General features: G+C 41.0%; 1 protein-coding gene across 1 annotated transcript; it reads left to right on the top strand.

Moving 5' to 3' along the window:
- The first annotated feature begins 4,571 nt into the window (after positions 1-4,571).
- On the top strand, positions 4,572-11,270 carry LOC120052229 (adhesion G-protein coupled receptor G5-like). The gene is made up of 10 exons (XM_038999055.1): positions 4,572-4,638; positions 4,760-5,114; positions 5,779-5,893; positions 5,979-6,101; positions 6,280-6,396; positions 7,813-7,928; positions 8,208-8,467; positions 8,598-8,697; positions 8,818-9,098; positions 11,152-11,270. The coding sequence occupies exons 1-10, from the start codon at positions 4,572-4,574 to the stop codon at positions 11,268-11,270; spliced, it is 1,653 nt and encodes a 550-aa protein (XP_038854983.1).
- The last annotated feature ends 9,866 nt before the right edge of the window (positions 11,271-21,136 follow it).

The raw sequence follows: 21,136 nt of genomic DNA, 5'->3' as shown, positions 1-21,136 counted from the left end.
TCCTCTGAACAGTTGATGTTGCTTGAACTCTGTGAAGCATTTATTTGGGCTGCAATCTGAGGTGCAGTTAACTCTAATGAACTTATCCTTTGCAGCAGAGGTAAATCTGTGTCTTCCTTTCATGTGGCGGTCCTCAAAACCGCAAGCTTCATCATAGTGCTTGATGGTTTTTGCAACTGCACTTGAAGAAACTTTCAAAGTTCTTGACATTTTCTGGATTGAATGACCTTCATGTCTTAAAGTAATGATGGATTGTCATTTCTCTTTGGTTATTTGAGCTGTTCTTGCCATAATATGGAATTAGTATTTTACCAAATAGGGCTATCTTCTGTATACCACCCCTACCGAGTCATAATTGGCTCAAACGCATTAAAAAGGAAATAAATTTCACAAATTAACTTTTAACAAGGCACACCTGTTAATTGAAATGAATTTCAGGTGACTACCTTATAAAGCTGGTTGAGAGAATGCCAAGAGTGTGCAAAGCTGTCATCAAGGCAAAGGGTGGCTACTTTGAAGAATCTCAAATTTAACATATATTTTGATTTGTTTAACACTTTTTTGGTTACTACATGATTCCATGTGTTATTTCATAGTTGTGATGTCTTCACTATTATTCTACAATGTAGAAAATAGTAAACAATGTAGAAAACAGTAAAAAATAATACCCCATAATGACAAAGCAAAACCAGGTTTTTAGACATTTTTGCAAATTTATTCAAAATAAAAAACGGAAATATTACATTTACATAAGTATTCAGACCGTTTACTCAGTACTTTGTTGAAGCACCTTTGGCAGCGATTACAGCCTCGAGTCTTCTTGGGTATGACGCTACAAGATCGGCACACCTTTATCTGTGGGGTTTCTCCCATTCTTCTCTGCAGATCCTCTCAAGCTCTGCCAGGTTGGATGGGGAACGTCACTGCACAGCTATAATCAGGTCTCTCCAGAGATGTTCGATCTGGTTCAAGTCCGGGCTCTGGCTAGGCCACTCAAGGACATTCAGAGACTCCTGTGTTGTCTTGGCTGTGTGCTTAGGGTTGTTGTCCAGTTGGACGGTGAACCTTCACCCCAGTCTGAGGTCCTGAGCTCTCTGGAGTAGGTTTTCATAAAGGATCTCTCTGTACTTTGCTCCGTTCATCTTTCCCTCGATCCTGACTAGTCTTATGCTCTGTTTTCTCTTCTCAGACAAAAGGTGGTGGAGTAAAGCTTGTTGCATGTCTGTCTGACTCTCACTTGCTTTGACTGCTTTGCCACTCCTAGCTATACTACTCTGAAGTGATATACAGATGCTTTCAGTGACAGACAGGGTGAATCACTGATGTTGAAGACATCAAAATACAGCAGCTTAAAGAAAGTTTGAACAAGAGTTCATTGGATAGGGCAAGTTTCAATTGAGGCCACAATGTCACAAATGCAGCATCTTTGAAATTAACGGGTGAAAAGAGTGGGGAAGTGTGAAAAATTGTGTGTGCGAATTTACCCGTCTCATCAGAATGATCAAAATGGAAATTTGAGTTTCTTACACAATGGTATGTCTCATTTTTGTCACCAAGCTCATGCATTATGTGGCTAGCTACTATACAACATGCTTTGGCCTTGAGCATTTATAACTGTATGAACTGTGTCAACACACACACACAAACACGCACACACAAAGTTGAGAAGTGAAAAGGGACATTCTTTCATTGTGTTGAATTCCTCGGCTTGAACAATGGAGAGGGGGTGGGAGCAGAGACTGGGTGGAGGTCGGGTTTACCCTTCTCAAACAGAAGAGAACTGAGCACCTTGTGTGAACTTGTTGATTATGTGAAGTCTGATTATGCGATGGGGAGAGACTGCGGATTTCTTATAAGTATAGTCCAACGAATTCCTAACTGGTATTACACAATGCACTACTTGAAAAGTACAAAACCGTAGTATAGCTTATCAGTAGTATGATCTGTTTGCCAAGGGGGCCACGCTCAGAGAGGAAGAACGAGTGGTTGGAAATGGAGAAGAGTAGTATTGCAGACTTGTGTGACCGGACCCCATTGTGTGAGATATGTTCTGAGCATAGGACAAATATTGTGTAGGGAGGCAGGATAGGTAAAGACTTGGTTATAAACTCCACTCAGATGAGAAAGTGTGTGGAAATTGAGATGTTCCTCAACACCTGAAACGGGGAACTCGGGGAAGTTACGCCTTATACCACGGGGAAGTCACGACTTAATAAAAATACACTTTTGTTGCTACTCTCTCACCACATAGGGGAAATACAGAGACCACAATCAAGACATATAGAAAGCGTAATTCACTGTTCTGTTTTTGACATCTCTCATATGATATCATCATATGTTGCTGTTTTTACAGTACGCCTATTGTGGGATCGATTGATGTCTCACTCGTGTTGGTGCTCACGCTCATGACATAAGAAATAGATTTTGGCATAGATGAGAACAGGCCTTCATCCGTAGGAAACCTTTCTGTGTCAACATTTAGCTCAGTGCTTGTTTGTGTGTGTAGCATTTGCGGGTGACAGGTTTCTGATGTATGCTGTACATAATCTGTGTCCTCCACAAACCCCACTAGACTGTGGTTCAACGGCTGCGTGCAGTTGTCTGACTTCTCTTATGGAGGAGTGCAGTTTTCCCACAGAAACTAAAGCATGTAGCTAATAGCTTCATCGTGGGTTGCACTGCCATCATTCGTTTGTGTAATGCCATTGTTATAAACGTTCTAACGCTGCTGTCCACCAAATTGGTGCCCAAATGTTGACTGATGCCCAGTCATTATGAAAGGGAGTCTAAATTACAATGGCATTGCTAAAGTAGGCAAATATTTAGTAGGAAACAGCTTTGCCATCATTATCATGTCGGCAAATGTACTTTATAGAGATGGCAATGTTGCCATTAGCTAGCAAAGTTTGTCAAAAATAGCTAGCATTGTTAACGTTAGCTAGCTAAAATTCCGTCCTGTCCCCTCAATCTTAGTCCTCTTTACACTACACTACTTTGACGACGCAAACTAGTCCCAGGAAATATACTTTTGTATATTTAGACAGGTCTCTATTCAAATCAGACTTCCTCCTGAGGTCGTGTGGGAGACATACACACCACATACCCCCCTCTGAGTCATATAGCATAAAGATAATGTCCCTGCAAGAATTACCTTAATTAACTTAATACCAGTAGACAGCATTTTTTCTGTTAGCCAAATTGTAAAGTAAAGGCTTTAAAAATATCCACAAAAATAGTTGTGAATAATATCATTGGATTAATCAAGTGTGCAACACTATGCACAATATGGTTTAAATGAGAAGCTCCTGTATAGTTTGAATTTGTTTCCTTATTTTGTTTGTCTATACACTATGGTATAGTGTATAGAAGTAGGCAAGAATCTACTTTATTTTTCGCCATCAGACCTGCATAATTCTTACATGAAACATAGTTGTGTTGATTAGGCTAAATTAAACATTTTGTTACATTTTACCCAAGTGATCTGTTCTTGCAATTTGTAGTCTATGAAATTTCAGATTTACATATGATAATTTTTCACAAAGTAGTTTGGATGTAGTGAACTACTTTTCGCAAGTAACTTTAAATAAGTAAAATATAATTTTCTTTAAGGTAGCTTTAATGTAGCTTCATTTCTTACAGTGTGACATTTCTATACACTCTTAGAAAAAAAGGTGCTCTCTAGAACCTTAAAGGGTTCTTTGGCTGTCCCCATAGGAGAATCCCCATTGAATAACCCTTTTTGGTTGCAGGTAGAACCCTTCTGGATTCCATGTAGAACCTTTTATACAGAGGGTTCTACCTGGAACCAAAAATATTTATCCTTTAGGGACAGCTAAAGAACCCTTTTGAAACCTTTTTTTTAAGAGTGTAGCTTCACTAACACTTTAAATTGTACACATGTAGGTCATATGTCTGCTACTACAGCTCAGTTAGAATTGAAATTAAAGACTGTGGTGTGTGTCTGTGGGAAGATACTTCGATCACCATGGCAGCAGCCACATGGGTTGTACACGTCTTCTGCAGAATAGCTAATGTGATATATTTTCGTTCTCAGACAGGGAATTAGTGTGAATACAGTGAATTAGCATTGCATTCATTGGTAAGTCTGCATCTGTGAGCCCTCAGAACACACTTGTCATCGAAGACAGTGAATACAAGACACACTGAATGGTGTCTGTGTGACTGATGGAAGGAAAATTGTGTTCTCATTGATAAGAACTCAAGAAAGGACACCAAATGTATTTTTAGGACTGAACAAATGTTTTTATTGATAAGGAAATAGTTAATTATATATATTTTTTAGAATAAGTGTATCTAAGAAGAGGAATGGTGTCTAGGAGATGTGTTGTTTAGAGAAGACAGGATAAATAATGAGATAATCGCCACTGGAAGGAATGGTACAGATATGTGTTTGAAAGAGTGACTGCAATCACCTTGGGACAGATCTATCCTGCTTTTCACGGAGAGAAGTGTCTGGAACACTAATTAAAGTTGAGCAGTACTGACGTTTTACAACTGTGTTGTTCTTCTTGCCATTTTATAGAGGTCAAAGGTCAAACCATACAGTAACAATGGTGCCCAACCAGGGGTTTGGAGGGACCCTGTGGATGATCTTTCGCTTTACCCTTCTTGCATCAGGTAAGTGAACATTTTATTTGGTCTACAAATGAAGCAAAATACTGTATAAATTGAGAGGGATTCCGTTTCTTTAAAATTCCAAAAGTAAAACATAAATAATTCTCAAAAACTGTCCGAACAGGATCAGGGGAAAACGACAGGAACTTCAAAATGTGTGGAACCTGGCGCCATGGCAACGGGAAATTAACTCTGGCTCACGATTTGAAAAGGGGCTGTGGCAAGATCACCATCTCAGCCAATGAGAGCTCCCTGTCCATCCATGGTCAGATAACGGCCCAATGTCAGAACTCTTCTGTCATCGAGCTGGGCCCTAGCCCAAAGGCAAGAGAGAGACCCTTCTGTATGTACTGGGAGCCACTTCTGGACCACCTCTGGGTAGAGGTGAATGGAAAGAACCACACTCTGTGCTGGTCGTCTGGTCTACAGGGGAACTGCTGCACTGACCTGTCCCAAGGCAAAAAATACGGGATTGCTATGTACGGGATACTCAACGCGACACAACAGGGTGATATCATAAGTTACCAAATACACCCAGCCTATGGGTTTTTTGGCGGAATGATCAACTGCAGTAAGCAAGCCTTTGAGTTATCTTGTCAGTTATATTGTCTGATGAGGAAATCAACTTTAATAAGTAATTGTTAATCTAAGTACATTTTGGGTGTGTTATACAGTCTTGAAAATATAAATACTAGACTGCTTCTGAATGGATTCTTTGCCTTTCAGAAAACAAGTTTTGTGATGAGGCGAGTCAGGGATCTGGTGATAAAGTGAACATGTAAGTTGTACCTCTTTGTTTTGAATTACACCCCTCCATGTCATATCTCATATCTCTATGGCTATGCACATCCTCTTGAGTTGACTCACCAGCATGACAAGATGTTGTTGTAAACATGTTCGGGCAGTAGTGAAGTATGACGTCATCTATTATGAGTGAGCCGCAGAGCTTAGGCCACAAACCCAAAAATTGAGCTCAGTGTGAATAATGGGTGGGGTCTGGTTTGTACACAAAACTTCCGTCTATTGTACAGCAGTTTCTATATCACCATCACATGCCCAAAAGTAATGCCTATATGTAATGCATAGAAATTACCTGTATGAGATAGATTGGGTTCTAAATACTGTGTCTGTATTGGTCTGTAGGATAGAGGAGACAGTGATGAGGTCCAAGGTGCTGGGGAACGTGGTGCTGCCCTGTGCCATGAGCACTGTGGTGGAGATGGAGGAAGGCTTTCAGGGCTACAACATCACTCTGCCTGTAAGACCATAAACGCACACACAGACACACAAACACGTAATGTTATATGATTATTATAACTAACTTGTGTGTTGGTGTTATGCAGGCGCCTCGAGGAGTTCCTCCTCAAAGGATTCCATCAGTTCACCTGCCTTCTTATCTGAAACCTCGAGGAAAGAAAAAGGTCAAGGTTGTCTGCACCTACTTCAAAAACAGCACCCTTTTCCAGGTAAGAGCCAATGGGGTTTTCCACTTGGCTGCTACCCTAGTCTGTGTAAGCTGTACATTACAGTTTACACTAAAGCGCCAAAACATTCGTTGTCCGAGACTGGGTTTAATCGTTGTCCATAGACTATGAAGTGTAGTTTGGCATTCTGGTTGTTGTGTGTTCACAGTGGAGTTCTAAGGCAAACCATCATGTCATCAGGATTCTAGAAGATGTGGTGGGAATCACTGTGGAGAATGAGATCATCACCAACCTTACAGAGCCAATCCGGATTGGTTTCCATCATTCTGTCATACCAGTAAGTGTGTGCGTGTGTGCCTGACTGCATGTGTGTGTGTCTTAGTTTGACTTGAAGTGCCGCCGTTTTTTTCCCCCTTGATGTATTTTACTTTCTCAAACTCTCCGAGCACAAACCCCTTTCAGAAGCAAAAGGAAACAAAAGGGAAAGTTTTGTAGAAAAAAATTGTCTGCTTCATCTCAGAATGAGTCACTCTAGCAATTGTACTGTAGCAAGTAGCTTTTTATTATAGTATATTTATTAGTATATTTATATTCTTAAACAGTTGTACAGTTAGAGTAAAGTTAACTTTCTGTTGTGTGGTTGTAGTGTTTAGTGTTTCTGGACTTTATCTCAGCATGGCCTTAGTGTTATCACTTTTAGATATTTTGAATGATACTGGTGCATCAGTTAAATTGAAAATGTTTTATTCAGGTCATTGTACACTTGATCCTTTCTGTTCTGACTCAACGTGTGAGTCGGTCAACAGTAACACTTGTAAAATATGATTGCAGCTAATCTTGCATGCCAGACAGATATACAGTATTTGGTATGTGTTGTTGTTTAGTATCCAGGTCGCCATCTAGTGGTGAATTGAATATGTTTGTCCCTACTTGCCTCTCACCTCCCCTTTGTAACTTTTCTTTTTCAGACAAGTCACTCAAGAAAATGTGTTTCTTGGGACACAAAGAAAGGTTTGTAAAGAAACATGTTTAAACTTGGTTGCAATAATAGCGTACTTATTTGTATTATTATTATTTGTATTGAATACAAATAATAATAATGTTGTTTATTAATGATTATAAACTGGGTCTTTCGAGCCCTGGATGCTGATTGGCTGAAAGCTGTGGTAAATGAGAAATTATAAACCGGGTAGTTTGAATCCTGGATGCTGATTGGCTGAAAGCCGCGGTATATCAGGCAATATACCACAGGTATGATGCGAAATTACTTGTTTACTGTTCTAATTATGTTGGTAACCAGTTTATAATAGCAATAAGGTACCTCTGGGGTTTGTGGTATATGGTCAATATAGCATGGCTAAGGACTGTATCCAGGCACTTCTCGTTGCGTCGTGCGTAAGAACAGCCCTAAGCTGTGGTATATTGGCCATATACCACACCACCTCGGACATTAATTCATAATTATGCAGGGTTAGCATTTCCAGGTCTTGCTAAGGCTATTGGTATGGGTTTAATTGTTGCAGATCCAGCAGAGGTCACATGGAAAAAGGAAGGTTGTGAGACCATACAGAAAGGTGCAGAGGACACAGAATGCCGCTGTAATCATCTCACATACTTCGCCATCCTAGTGGTGAGCTATAACCTCTATCTAGAATATTTCATGGCCAATCATTTGAATAAATCAATAACAACTAATCTCAAGTAGATTGGTAATAGTAGGCCTAAAATTGGTTTTGTCTTCTATTCACCTCAGCAATTGGAACCACGACCAGTGCGCCATCTGGAGGCTCTAACGGTCATTACATCAATTGGCTGTGCCGCTTCTACGTTGAGCTGTGTTGTCATCATGATCTTCCTTAACAAACAGAGGTACTTCTCCTCATGTGCAAGGGTCTGTCTCCCTGCAGCCTGTCCTACCCATAATATCTGGGGTTACCAGGCCTCAACATGTGACAATACTTCCTAATCATGTTGTGCAAATATCTCAAGAGATCATGGGAAATTCCTAAATGTCTTAAAAAAAAACAAGATATGAGTGATATTCGTTTCATAACAGTTACCCACTCTTTCTTTGTCAATCTATTTCTCTCCCTCCCTCCAACCCTCCCTCTCTCTCAAACTTTCTCTCCTCTTCTTGCACTGTGGCAGGAGAGGGATGAACCCGTCCACTGCGGTCCATCGAGGTCTGGCCATGGCACTGTTCCTTCTTAGCTTCCTCTTTTTCCTGACAGGGATTGTGGCCAACGTGGGAGGGAACAAGGCATGCTGGGTTTTTGGGGCGGCTCTCCACTATGCTCTGCTCAGTTCCTTCTCCTGGATGTCTATTGAAGGGTTACACACCTTTTGGTTGGTCTACGTGGTGTTCAGCCCCTCCCCCAGTCCTTACGTCTGGAACCTGGTTGGCTTTGGTGAGTGGAAACATACACAAATAATTGGTTTATATTCCACTGCTCATTGTTGGTAGATGAATACAATTGACTTGAGTACAACTTTAAGCCAATGACTGTTACTGTACCATCATTTTCATCCTCTGTCCAGGTCTCCCAGCTATTCCGGTCATTGTACTGCTTGCCATTGGAAAAGTCTATGGTGTGAAAGAGGTTGTGTCCAGTGATGATGTCGACAACCCCTTCTTGATGTGAGTACACGTTGGATCTACTGCACCTGTAAGATGAACAGTAGTTCAAGTTTTGACATTTGACTGAGGTGGTGAGTAAGTTAGCCCAGTGATTCATACTTTTTCACCATGGTCTTCTAGGTGCTGGATGGATGTCTCTCCAGACTCTGTAGGCCTACTAGCCCATTACTTCATCAACCTGACCTTCCTGGCTGTAGTGGTCGTTTCTGGTCTGATCATGCTCTTCCTGGTCCAGAGAAAGATCCAGAACCGAGACGAGTGGAGGAAGAACAAGGTGGCGTTCATCAGTATCTGGGGTCTCAGCTGCCTATTTGGGACCTCATGGGGCCTGGAATTCCTGGACTTTGGACACCTCTCTGTGTTCATCCTCTTCCTGTTCTGCATCCTCAACTCCCTACAGGGTAGGTACACCTCTGTTGAGTCTAACGTAAGGTTAATATGGTCACATGACCAGAGGAGGCCGTCGGAGCCAACCGTCCATTGTGTTGCTTTGAAACATTGTGTTGCTTTGAAACGTATCAGGAGAAAACCTCCCTGCAACCAGTCTGCTAGAAGTTCACAAAAAAACTGCACTTTATTGCTGGTGTGACCATTTTCAGATACCTACAGTTGAAGTCGGACATTTACATACAGCTTAGCCAAATACATTTAAACTCAGTTTATCACAAATTCCTGACATTTAATCCTAGTAAAAATTCCCTGTCTTAGGTCAGTTAGGATCACCACTTTATTTTAGGAATGTGAAATGTCAGAATAATAGTAGAGAGAATTATTTCAGCTTGTATTTCTTTCATTACATTCCTAGTGGGTCAGAAGTTTACATACACTCAATTAGTATTTGGTAGCATTGCCTTTAAATTGTTTAACTTGGGTCAAACTTGTCGAGTAACCTTCCACTAGCTTCCCACAATAAGTTGGGTGAATGTTGGTCCATTCCTCCTGACTGAGCTGGTGTAACTGAGTCAGGTTTGTAGGCCTCCTTGCTCGCACACGCCTTTTCAGTTCTGGCCAAAAATTCTCTATGGGATTGAGGTCAGGGCTTTGTGAAGGTCACTCCAATACCTTGACTTTGTTGTCCTTAAGCCATTTTACCACAACTTTGGAAGTATGCTTGCGGTCATTGTCCATTTGGAAGACCCATTTGCGAACAAGCTTTAACTTCCTGACTGATGTCTTGATATGTTGCTTTAATTTATCCACATAATTTTCCTCTCTCACGATGCCATCTATTTTGTGAAGTGCACCAGTCCCTCCTGTAGCAAAGCACTCCCACACCATGATGCTGCCACCCCCGTGCTTCACGGTTGGGATGGTGTTCTTGGGCTCCCCCTTTTTCCTCCAAACATAATGATGGTCATTATGGCCAAACTGTTCTATTTTTGTTTCATCAGACCAGAGGACATTTCTCCAAAAAGTACCATCATTGTCCCCATGTGCAGTTGCAAACCGTAGTCTGGCTTTTTTTATGGCGGTTTTGGAGCAGTGGCTTCTTACTTGCTGAGCGACCTTTCAGGTTATGTCAATATAGGACTTGTTTTACTGTGGATATAGATACTTTTGTACCTGTTTCCTCCAACATCTTCACAAGGTCCTTTGCTGTTATTCTGGGATTGATTTGCACTTTTCGCACCAAAGTACTTTCATCTCTAGGAGACAGAACGCGTCTCCTTCCTGAGCAGTATGACGGCTGCGTGGTCCCATGGTGTCTATACTTGCGTACTATTGTTTGTACAGATGAATGTGGTACCTTCAGGCGTTTGGAAATTGCTCCCAAGGATGAACCAGACTTTTGGAGGTCTACGATTGTTTTTCTGAGGTCTTGGCTGATTTCTTTTGATTTTCCCATGATGTCAAGCAAAGAGGCAGTGAGTTTGAAGGTAGACCTAGACATACATCAACAGGTACACCTCCAATTTACTCAAATGATGTCCATTAGCCTATCAGAAGCTTCTAAAGCCATGACATCATTTTCTGGAATTTTCCAAGCTGTTTGAAGGCACAGTCAACTTAGTGTATGTAAACTTCTGACCCACTGGAATTGTGATACAGTGACTTATAAGTGAACTAATCTGTCTGTAAACAATTGTTGAAAAAAATGACTTTTGTCATGCACAAAGTAGATGTCCTAACCGACTTGCCAAAACTATAGTTTGTTCACAAGAAATTTGTGGAGTGGTTGAAAAACAAGTTTTAATGACTCCAACCTAAGTGTATGTAAACTTCCGACTTCAACTGTATATGGATTTGTTTCCATGTCATTTGTTTCACTACTGTTGAAATAAGTGACATTCAATACGTGTTTAGCTGTTACAGATAGCTTAGAATGATGTTGATTATAGGCTGTTTTGAATTCAGAATCTGGAATCTAATTCTGGAGCAAAGATCCTAGCTTCTGTAAGGTGTTATTGGCCCATCACAGAACTAATCTGAAACATTCTGTGGTCTGTCCCATAGGTTTCTTCCTGATGCTTCGATTCTACATTCTTGATCGGATGCGGAAACAATCGGGGTCTAGTTTGGATGGTAGCAGTAGCACAGCATCTTCCACCAGGCAACACATGCTGCAGAGCTGAGCTGAGCTGAGCTGGGGTACATGGGATACCATATTCTTGAAGGGTAATGGAGGAGCAATATACCAAACTCTGTCACTCAGAACATTCCAACTCTGGCGTTGAGATTCAGAATATTGTACTGGACAAGCCATTTCCATACACATGTCTGAGTGACTGTAAAAAAAACTACTGTCAAAATGAAAGCTTAAAGCTAAAATCTGCATAAGATGAAACAGCGCCACTGGTCGCCCCAGGCGCATTTATTAATCTTTTTTTTTTTACAGGGCAGACATGCATCCTGCATCGTGGTAAAAAAAAATGATATAGTACTCTGCTGATCTATCGCATGTGCGATGATGTCAGAGGCAACCAAAAAAAAACGGGTGTTTGTTGTTTGAAGTAACGTCTTTGTTGTTGTAATATTGGAAACGGACGTGGCAGTTTCACCGCTATGGATTCCAGCTTTAAGCCCCAGGGCGACCCTTAAAAAGGTTGTTTTATTCTGTGTAAGCTTATTATTTCATAGATGTCAGTCATTTCAAACTTTTGAGCCTCGTCGTTTACCCATTCATCATGTTGTAAAATCCCACATGTAAGACACTTTCATACATAGTTTTCCAGAGAATGGCAGCCCATACATCAGTCATACGAATGTTAGAAGAAGTTAGATGAAACTGAAATGTGCTGTATGGGAGACAGTCCAATTAAGATTGTGGATAATCAGTAGGTGATTTGTAATTTACAACGTCTCTAAAACTATGTACTGTTTCAGTGATTTTTTCCCATCTACTTTACTCAGAAAGGGACTCATAGAAGTGTCACTCTGGAGAATGTCTGCTGAGTGTTTTTCAGATGATGGCCTATGACATTTGGTTGAAGTTGGCAACTTGCTCTATTCTGTGACCGACACACTGTACATTCAGATCATAGTTACTGGACTATGTTTTGCACTTTATTTTTTCACTCGTACAGATATTTATTTTTTAGAAAAGATGACTGGTTGTGTCACTCACATCATTGTGTGTATATATTTTGCAACTTTTGAAAACATATTGTAGTATTGTATTTGTATATTAGTATGAATGTAAATGTGTATTGCTTCAATAAAAGTTTACTGTATAAGAAAAGAACACCAGGACCTTAGTTTGAATGTGTAACTACAAAAATATGTAATAATTGATATCTATACAATCCATAAGCAAAATATCTGCACTGTATACAACTACCATGACATAGACTGACCAGTTGAATCCAGGTGAAAGCTATGATCCCTTATTGATGTCACCTGTTAAATCCACTTCAATCAGTGCAGATGAAGCGGGGGAGACAGATTAAAGAATAATTTTTAAGCCTTGAGACATGGATTGTGAATGGGCAAAACAAAAGATTTAAGTGCCTTTGAACGGAGTATGGTAGTAGGTGCCAGGCGCTCCGGTTTGAGTGTGTCAAGTAATGCTTCGCTGCTGGGTTTTTCACACTCAAAAGTTTCCTGTGTGTATCAATAATGGTCCACCACCCAAAGAACATCCAGCCAACTTGACACAACTGTGGGTAGCGAAGCATTGGAGGTAACATGGGCCAGGATTCCTCTGGAACACTTTTGACAACTTGTAGTCCATGCCCGACAAATTGAGGCTGTTCTGAGGGCAAAAGAGGGTGCAACTCAATATTAGGAAGGTGTTCCTAATATTTGTACCCTCAGTGTATGCTGTAGTTTTGATTTACAGTAAATTGCAGAGGTTCAAAGGGAAAACACTGAGTGTATCATGATTGCTTAGTTGCAGGATGATTACAGTGACAGTGTGGAAACTTGCACAACAGGGTTTTTACGTGGCCACACACTGGGCTACTTCAGAGTGACAGGGAGCAGGGTAAATGGACTGTAAAAACACATGGTGGACAAGGGTGAAGGAGAATGAGGAAGTAAGCCATCAAACTGATACTTATGTCTCTTTTAGGCTGTCAATGAGATGTCCATTCTTAAGTAGAGGATTGACTATATTTAGCCTACATTGGAATTTACTGTTACCAGACTTAGATACAGCAAACCGATTGTGTCCACACTATCTCCCTGTGCTTTTAATGCACAAAGGCAGGTGTGAGTAAAACATAGTGTTTAATAAGACACAGTCCTCTTTTCATACCCACAAATATTTCAACTTACCCATTGTAAATAGCGTAACACCCTAACCACATCTTAAAGTAAATGGAAACAAGAATAAAGAGACACATATCACTTCCTTTGTGTCTGAGTCATCAAGGCCAGTCATAAACTCATCATATTGACACAATGATGATCCAAGTCAGATAGATTCAAATCAATGATGTGTATGATGAGCCCAGAGATGACCACGTCCATGGGCATTGTGACTATAGCGCGCCATTTCCCAAACTCTCTCACCTTGCTGAAGACAGTCGGACACCGACTTATAAAACATTGTAAAAGTGAATGTCTACACATTGGCTGAAACATATTCATGTCTCAGCCATATCCACTCCCAGGTAGCTCATTACAGTAATGTCGGTATTTTATCTGCCTTTGAGTATTTTAGTTATTGAGGCTATTAAGGCTGTACCACTTCCCTGTTCTCCAGACCAGAGCTGTTTTCGAATAACTATACTAACATACTGTATACTACATACTAAAAGGATCATACATAAAAAAAAAAAAAAATGGCAGCAGTGTGTGTGCAAAGTCTCAGACTGATCCAGTGAAGAATTACATTACTGCACAATATTTTGTATTAAGTCTGCCAGGAGTTTGCCGAAATGTGCCGAATTGGTCAATTGATACATTTCAGGTACATAACTATAGAGAACATACAAAAAATGTAGTTTACACTCCTAGGAATTGTCACGAATCCCGCCGAGGATGGTGCCTCTTCCTGTTCGGGCGGCGCTCGGCGGTCGTCGTCACCGGCCTACTAGCTGCCATCGATTCTTTTCTTTTTGTTTCTGTTAGTTTGGGCTGATTGGGTGCACCTGTTTTGAGTTTAGTTTGGTGGGTAGGCTATTTAAGGGCAGGTAGCCCGCTGGCTTTTGTGCGGGCTTGTTTATCTGTTATTTGGTGTTGGATTGTGATGTGGATTTTATTATTTTCTTGGGACAGTTTAGTCCGGTGTTTTTGGACTCGTCTTTTCATGCGCCTGTGTGTTTAGGGCATGATCGTTTTCCCTGTAATTTGGAAAATAAATCCACTTTCTTGAAACCCTGCTCTCTGCGCTTGACTCCTCCACCCAGTACTCCTAGCAGCTCTGACAGGAATGTCATACATGATGAATCATTAGCTTATACACTAACTTTCACACATCTAGATGGCCGGGGCCGGGGTGGCTGTGGTGCCAGAAACAGCTGTGGGGTCAAACTGTAGACACCAGGTCCTACATTTGAACATAAAAATGTATTTTATCAAACGAAACTATGCTACATTTTATCTCTGGGACCCTCAGGATGACAAATCAGGGCAAGACTACTGAATGTAAGTACATTATTTACCTTCAGAGCTAAATGTATCAAACCAGTTGCCTTGATAAAAGTTTTTGTTGTTCTGCACTCTCCTCAAACAATAGCATGGTATTTTTTCACTGTAATAGCTACTGTTAATTGGACACTGCAGTTAGATTAATGTGAATTTAAGCTTTCTGCCCATATAAGACATGTCTGTGTCCCGGAAAGTTGGCTGTTGTATACAACATCATTCTAGTCACATTAGTGCACGTTAACAACCGTCCCGGTTTAGGGACACCGATCCCGTAGAGGTTTTTAATGAATATATACTACATACTCAATTTACGTCACAAATAGTAGGGTTAGTGCGGTATGATTATTCGACCTCAGCTCAGGAGATTGGCTAAAACGAATGGGGGCAAGAAATGTGAATTGTTTTGCTCTCAAGAAAAGGGCGCCATTGAAAGTAATGATTACTGGGGTAGCAGTAAATGTAAAAGTTGACCAACTGGAGGGGAAGATTCCCAGTGTTTGTGATGCTCGTCGTGTGGTGCAACGCAGACAGGATAGCGTGAGTGGTGAAACAGAAGAGTCATTGTCTGTTCTTTTGAGTTTTGATGTTGAGTCTTTCCCCAACAAAGTGATGTTAGAATATAATTTATTTTGTATGAGCTTTTGTGCCGAATACATTACTTTGTTACAGGTGTCAAGCTTATGGGCATGTGGCAGGAGGGAGGTTCCTAGGTGAGAGAAGTGTGCAGAAGGGCATGAGACAAAGGAATGTGTAGCATTGGGGAAAGTAGTGGTATGTGTTAATTGTAGGGGTGCCCATGGGGCTGGGGATCAGAAATGTCCCGTGCAAGAGAGGCAAGTTGAGGTTTCCAGGGTTAGAGTAGTGCAGAAGTTGTCATATGCTGAAGCAGTGAAGAAAGTAGAGGAAGATGGGTCAAGGAGGAGGGATCCTGAGAGGAGTGGTGTGAGTAGTAGATCTGTACCAGTACAGAGGGATAGGCCAACAAGTGATTTATGTTTCAGTAAGATTGGATTTTTTGCATTTATAGCAATGGTTATCAACTGTACTGCAGGGATAGAATGTAAATTGTACAAAATTGAGACTGTGTTGGCAGCTGCAGAGAGGTATTTGGGTGTGCGAGACTTGACATCAGAAGAGTTACAGGGTGGGTTAAGTGGTGGTGTCCCATACTTTCAGGTTGTTGGCCTGAGGTAGGACTAAATAGATTTAAATAGTGGAGTAGGGTGCTGTTATTTTTTATTATTAGATTATTATTTATTCATTTTGAGTGTTGTGTTAGATGGTAGGCTTTTTGTTTATGTATTTATTTTTTCGAGCAAAGTATAAGGGAGTTGTACTTCAGTCTGTGGCGGTAATGCAACATTTATTGGATGCCAACCGCCGTTAAACCTCATCGAAGAAGAAGGAGATTGGATAGGCCACGGCTCGTGTACACTTAGCACACGCTAAATTGCTGCGATCCGATTAGGCCGCCCAGAGTGGCTCGCTTGTGGGCGTGCTGGTAGCACGTTCGATTGTACGTTAAGAATTCAGCATAGCAAGTTATTAAATGGGTAAATCGTTTAATCCATTCTCCATTTCATGAATTTATTCACAGGTAAATAGTAATATGCTCTAAAACACTCGTGACAAACTTTGCTGCCCTGTTTCCAATCATCCACATGACTGGGAGAACCTATTAAAGTAAGTAAATACATTTCGAAAACTATGTATTATTAGCTAACTAGCTAATGTTTTTTAGTAAAAAATAATTTACAAAAATTGCTATTTAGCAAGCTAGCTGACTAGCTAACATTAGCCAGCTAGCTGGCTAGCTTTATGGGTGTTGTGACATGAGTATGAAATTGTAATTCTGGTTTAATGTTTTAGGGACTCCTGAAATAACCAGCTAACCAGGCTGTCGTCTTGTGAAACAGTGGATGTAAAAAATCTAGCTAGCTAACGTTAAAGCTTTTACTGCAAATGTAATGTTACAATTTTGTAAGCTTGCCTTGCTGATATTTGCCATGCAATGCAGCTGAAGTAACGTAGCTAGCGAACTATTTTCTTGCTTATTGTGCAGTGGAGGAATAAAAAAAATACCTGTATGCCTATGGATGTGTAGCTAGCTATGTAGCCGATCTGTACGGACCCTAAAATGTGTGGTATACACATTAGTTCAGAACCTAGCTATGAACCTCAGCTATCATAGCCAGTTGCTATGCTGAATTCTTGACGCACAATCGAACGCCAGCACGCCCACAAGCGAGCCACTCTGGGCGGCCTAAACGGTACGCGGCAATTTACAGTGTGCTAGTGTACACGCGCTGTAAGGAGCGCGGGTTTGAGAATGAGTGAATCCAGAGAGAAATAACAATGGCGTCTTTTTGTAGGCACTAACACCGCCATGGTTCGTTGGACAAAGCCTATGTGGAATGAATTATGTTTTTGTAGGATTTTGTGATAAACGCCGAAAATAAGGTATGAGGTCAACAAGTTTAGGAGATCTTATACGTTTTGTTCTATGAGAATCTTCATCAGCTAGTCACATTTTGTGAATTATGTAGTATTTATGTGATTCCGAAAAGAACATAAAGGCTTCATAATTCATAAAGGTCATGTTAACTTATTGATATTATCTCGTAGAACAAAATGTATACAATCTCCTAAGCTTGTGTTAACCTTATACCTTATTTTTGACGTTTATCCCAAACCCTGTTCTTTTCCCATTCATTTTTGCCATAGGATGGCTGAACGAGCAAGAGGTTAGGACTACAAGCTGGCTATCTCTGTTAAGGCACTGACATAAAGCGCTCGGAGGACATGGTGTCCCATCCATTTTCATTGAAGCCTAGGCGGTGATGATATTCTATCCAGGTGGAGAGGAGAAAATGACAGTGTTCGAGAGCATCAAAGCGACTGCCGACTGACTGATCAACAAATCACCTTGCATCATAAATAACGACTCATTATTATTTGTAGGTCAGTCAGTCACAATTTACCCATGATACCTTGCTGTTTTGATCCTCTCCAACACAGCCCTTTGGCTTCTGCTCTACATTGTTGACCAATCACAGTACAAAACGTGGCATGCGTGGTGAAACGTCAGGCTATGTGTAGCTGAAGAAGCTCATTCATATTATCCTATCATTAGTTGGCTAATTATTAGGCCTAATAGGCTACTGCGGTAAATTGATCATCACCAGTCAATGTCATCACACCATCGCCCGCTTTATTTCCTTTCAAACTCCCCACCAGTTATTTTCTAATTTCCTTAATTTTGTGGCTAGAGTCAAATACTTTCTGTGGCACACACTACTGGTCAATTCTGGCAGGGGGGAGCTTTTCGGCAGCACACCGGCTTTGGCACACATTAAATCATGATCATTCTATAGTTGTCTGACATCAAACTTTTCCCTGTCAATCACAAAGCTTAACAGAAAATGTTTTTAAGGCATTTATTCTCACCATTTAAATACATTCTCACTTAAACTACAAATCTGTCTTCAGCCAAAATAACTGGTGGGGCGTTTGAAAGGAAATAAAGCGGGTGATGGTGTGATGAAGACAGATTTGATTCTGATTTACTGCAGTAGCCTATTAGGCCTAATAATTAGCCAACGAATGATGGGTTAATATGAATGAGCTTCTTCAGCTACACACAACCTCTCTTTTTTAGATGAGCCTGTGCGCAATTCATTCAGGTTAGATTTCTTAACATGATTGGAAAGAGCAGATTCTAAGTTACAGATAGCTACAAACAACAACAAAACACCTCACTTTTTTGTTATATGACAGCGGTTCTGTTCCCGTGACACTTAAGTTGTTTTATTCTGTTATATTCCATTATTTTCTTACTTTAAAATATGTGTGTTGACTGTGATCAGTGCAGGGGCATGGGTGTCTTGTTTGTTTAATGAACATAATAATGAACTATTGATTTAATTTGCATGGCACAGCCTATAAGCTGCACAGACCAGTAACATCATTAAACTCAAAATATGCTATTTTATTTTTCTTAGTCTTATAATGTTTCTTAGAACCTGCCTAAAATAATTCATAATGGATTGCTTTGAGATGGTGTATATTCAATGGATTTATTAAAATAGACTCCCACCCACAACAGCATATACTCTCATTGATAAACAATAGGTGCCGGCATGCGAACAGGATGCATAAAAGGCTTATGCTGGCAAGAATGTGGTAAAAATTGAACTGTTTGGAAGGTGCTCATATAAACATTGGCCCCAAAAAATGTTTAGCGTCAATTCTGTCTGAACAGTGTATAAGAGAAAAGTGGATAGACTATTGGACTACTTACCCGAAGCCCCCTGTTTATATAGGGATAGATGGTATATTCCACTAGCACAGGCTTCCTGACACAGATGGTATTTAAAGTCAGTTGGTTGCAGCCCTCCTGCTTGGAAGGAGGGGAAAAGTAGGCCTATGTTAGTTTTATATTATGTAAACTTTTTTTTAAATGTTGCTATTAAGCACATGAATGCCAATGCAGTCATCAATGATTACTCTAGGCACATTTATTCAATCAATCCTGCACTTATTGGAAAGCATCTTGCCTCCTGTGTCTAGTAGTCTTAGCCTATACTAATCTCTCCCTTGACCTTGAAACAGTGCCCATCAGCTTTTCATTTAGGGGCAAAAAAAAGTTACAAAAAATAAAAATGTAAGTGCTTTCCTCACCATCTTAAATAAGCATGCCCCATTCAAAAAATGTAGAACTAAGAACAGATATAGCCCATGGCTCATCCCAGACTTGACTGCCCTTGACCAGCACAAAAACATCCTGTGGCGTACTGCATTCGCATCGAATAGCCCCCGTGATATGCAACTTTTCAGGGAAGTCAGGAACCAATTTACACAGTCAGTTAGGAAAGCTAAGGCTAGCTTTTTCAAACAGAAATTTGCATCCTGTAGCACTAATTCCAAAATGTTTTGGAACACTGTAAAGTCCATGGAGAATAAGGGCACCTCCTCCCAGCTGCCCACTGCACTGAGGTTAGGGAAGCACTGTCATCACCGATAAATCTACGACAATTGATCATTTCAATAAGCATTTTTTTTTTTACAACTGCCCGTGCTTTCCACCTGGCTACCCTTACCCCGGCCAACAGTTCTGCACCCCCTGCAGAAACTTGCCCAAGCCCCCCCCTGCTTCTCCTTCACCCAAATCCAGACAGCTGATGTTCTGAAAGAGCAGTAAAATCTGGATCCCTACAAATCATCTGCGCTAGACAATCTGGATCCTCTCTTTCTAAAATTATCCGCCGAAATTGTTGCAACCCCTATTACTAGCCTGTTCAACCTCTCTTTCTTATCGTCTGAGATCCTCAAAGATTGGAAAGCTGCCGCGGTCATCCCCCTCTTCAAAGGGGAGACACTCTAGACCCAAACTGCTATAGACCTATATCCATCCTGCCCTGCCTTAAAATCTTCGAAAGCCAAGTTAACAAACAGATCACCGACCATTTCGAATCCTGCCGTACCTTCTCCACTATGCAATCTGGTTTCCGAGCTGGTCATGGGTGCACCTCAGCCACGCTCAAGGTCCTAAACAATATCATAACCGCCATCGATAAAAGACAGTACTGTGCAGCCGTCTTCAACGGACCTGGCCAAGGCTTTCGACTCTGTCAATCACCGCATTCTTATCGGCAGACTCAATAGCCTTGGTTTCTCAAATGACTGCCTCGTCTGGTTCACCAACTACTTCTCAGATAGAGTTCATTGTTTCAAATCGGAGGGCCTGTTGTCCGAACCTCTGCCAGTCTCTATGGGGGTGCCACAGGGTTCAATATATCAATGATGTTGCTCTTGCTGCTGGTGATTCTCTGATCAACCTCTACACAGAAGACATCATTCTGTATACATCTAGCCCTTCTTTGGACACTGTGTTAACAAACCTCCAAACAAGCTTCAATGCCATACAACACTCCTTCCGTGGCCTCCAGCTGCTTTTAAATGCTAGTAAAACTAAATGCATGCTCTTCAACCGATAGCTGCCCGCACCTGCCCGCCCGACTAGCATCACTACTCTGGACGGTTCTGACTTAGAATATGTGAACAACTACAAATACCTAGGTGTCTGGCTAGACTGTAAACTCTCCTTCCAGACTCACATTAAGCATCTCCAATCCAAAATTAAATCTAGAATCGGCTTCCTATTTCGCAACAAAGCTTCCTCTCATGCTGCCAAACATACCCTCGTAAAACTGACTATCCTACCGATCCTTGACTTGGGCGATGTCATTTAAAAAATAGCCTACCACACTCTACTAGACTACATCCAATTTGCCTATCACAGTGCCATCCGTTTTGTCACCAAAGCCCCATATACTACCCATCAATGCGACCTGTATGCTCTTGTTGGCTGGCCCTCGCTACATATTCATCGCCAAACCCACTGGCT

The sequence above is a fragment of the Salvelinus namaycush genome, chromosome 1 (genome assembly GCF_016432855.1).
Source record: "Salvelinus namaycush isolate Seneca chromosome 1, SaNama_1.0, whole genome shotgun sequence".
NCBI lineage: Eukaryota > Metazoa > Chordata > Actinopteri > Salmoniformes > Salmonidae > Salvelinus > Salvelinus namaycush.
The sequence above is the reverse complement of the archived record's forward strand: the minus strand, read 5'-3'. Positions and strand labels throughout refer to the sequence as shown.